The sequence below is a fragment of the Adiantum capillus-veneris genome, chromosome 20 (genome assembly GCF_014529385.1).
Source record: "Adiantum capillus-veneris isolate H3 chromosome 20, ASM1452938v2, whole genome shotgun sequence".
NCBI classification, from domain to species: Eukaryota; Viridiplantae; Streptophyta; class Polypodiopsida; order Polypodiales; family Pteridaceae; genus Adiantum; species Adiantum capillus-veneris.
In genome coordinates this window covers 117056811-117057756 of record NC_140950.1, presented here as the reverse complement: position 1 = coordinate 117057756, position 946 = coordinate 117056811, and the positions used below count along the sequence as shown (strand labels likewise).

Sequence of the window (946 nt, the reverse complement as noted above, 5' to 3'; positions counted from 1 at the left end):
AAGAAAATTAGGTTGAGATTAGTGAAGGAAGATATTAGAAAAATCAATTCAACCTTAAAAACTCAAAAATCACATGCATCCAATGTTCAAAGAACAATCAATAAGGAGTTAACACCAGTTATATACCGCAACTACAACTTAGTGGTGAAATTCAGAGCATTTTGTCACCTTCCGAACAATACAATAGTCATCATCAAATGTGAATAAAAAGTCCAAAGATTAGTTCAAGTCGAAATATGATTCAAGATCCTTACAAAGAAAAATTCTCCCAAGAAAAGGTGTCAACCATAAAACTTCTCATGTAATAAAAAGTTTATAGGCATTGCTACATGAATGCTAATTCATAAGAAGGAATATCTTAGCAATCATCTTTTATGCATGTAGTTATTCATTAAAGATGTAGAGGCAGCCTAGGAGTGGCAACATCTTGAAAGTGTTTAGCCATGTCAACAATTAATCCAAATTTCTCGGACATATCGAGGATGCCTTCACTTGCACCACTTGCACACTGCCATGTGAAAGCTTGAACCAATGATGCAAGCATGAGATGAACATTACAGATGCCCAAAGCCCTCCCAGGACATGTTCTACGTCCCATTTCGAAAGGCAAGAAATCAAAATGTTGGCCCCTTAAATCAATATTCTTCTTTGAAAACCTCTCTGGAAGAAATTCAAAAGGTTCTTCCCATACAGAAGAATCCCTACCTATGGCCCAAGTATTGACATATATCCAAGTACCGGGGCTAATCTTGAATTCTCCAATGGTACATTCTTGTTTAGCCTCTCGCGGAACTAGAAAGGGTACAACCGGATGCAAGCGCATACTCTCTTTGATCACATATTGAAGATATGTTAGATTTGGAATGTCATTCTCTTCAACAAGTCTTTCCTTTCCAACCATATTGTCCAACTCCTCATGAAGTTTTTCCATTTCCTTTGGGTGGTT

At 37.0% G+C, this 946-nt stretch overlaps 1 protein-coding gene across 1 annotated transcript; it reads right to left on the bottom strand.

Moving 5' to 3' along the window:
- Nucleotides 1-391: 391 nt before the first annotated feature.
- On the bottom strand, nt 392-946 carry LOC147433152 (cytochrome P450 CYP736A12-like). The gene has a single exon (XM_086491719.1). It carries the CDS (start codon nt 929-931, stop codon nt 392-394), a length of 540 nt encoding a protein of 179 aa, XP_086347845.1. The 5' UTR covers nt 932-946.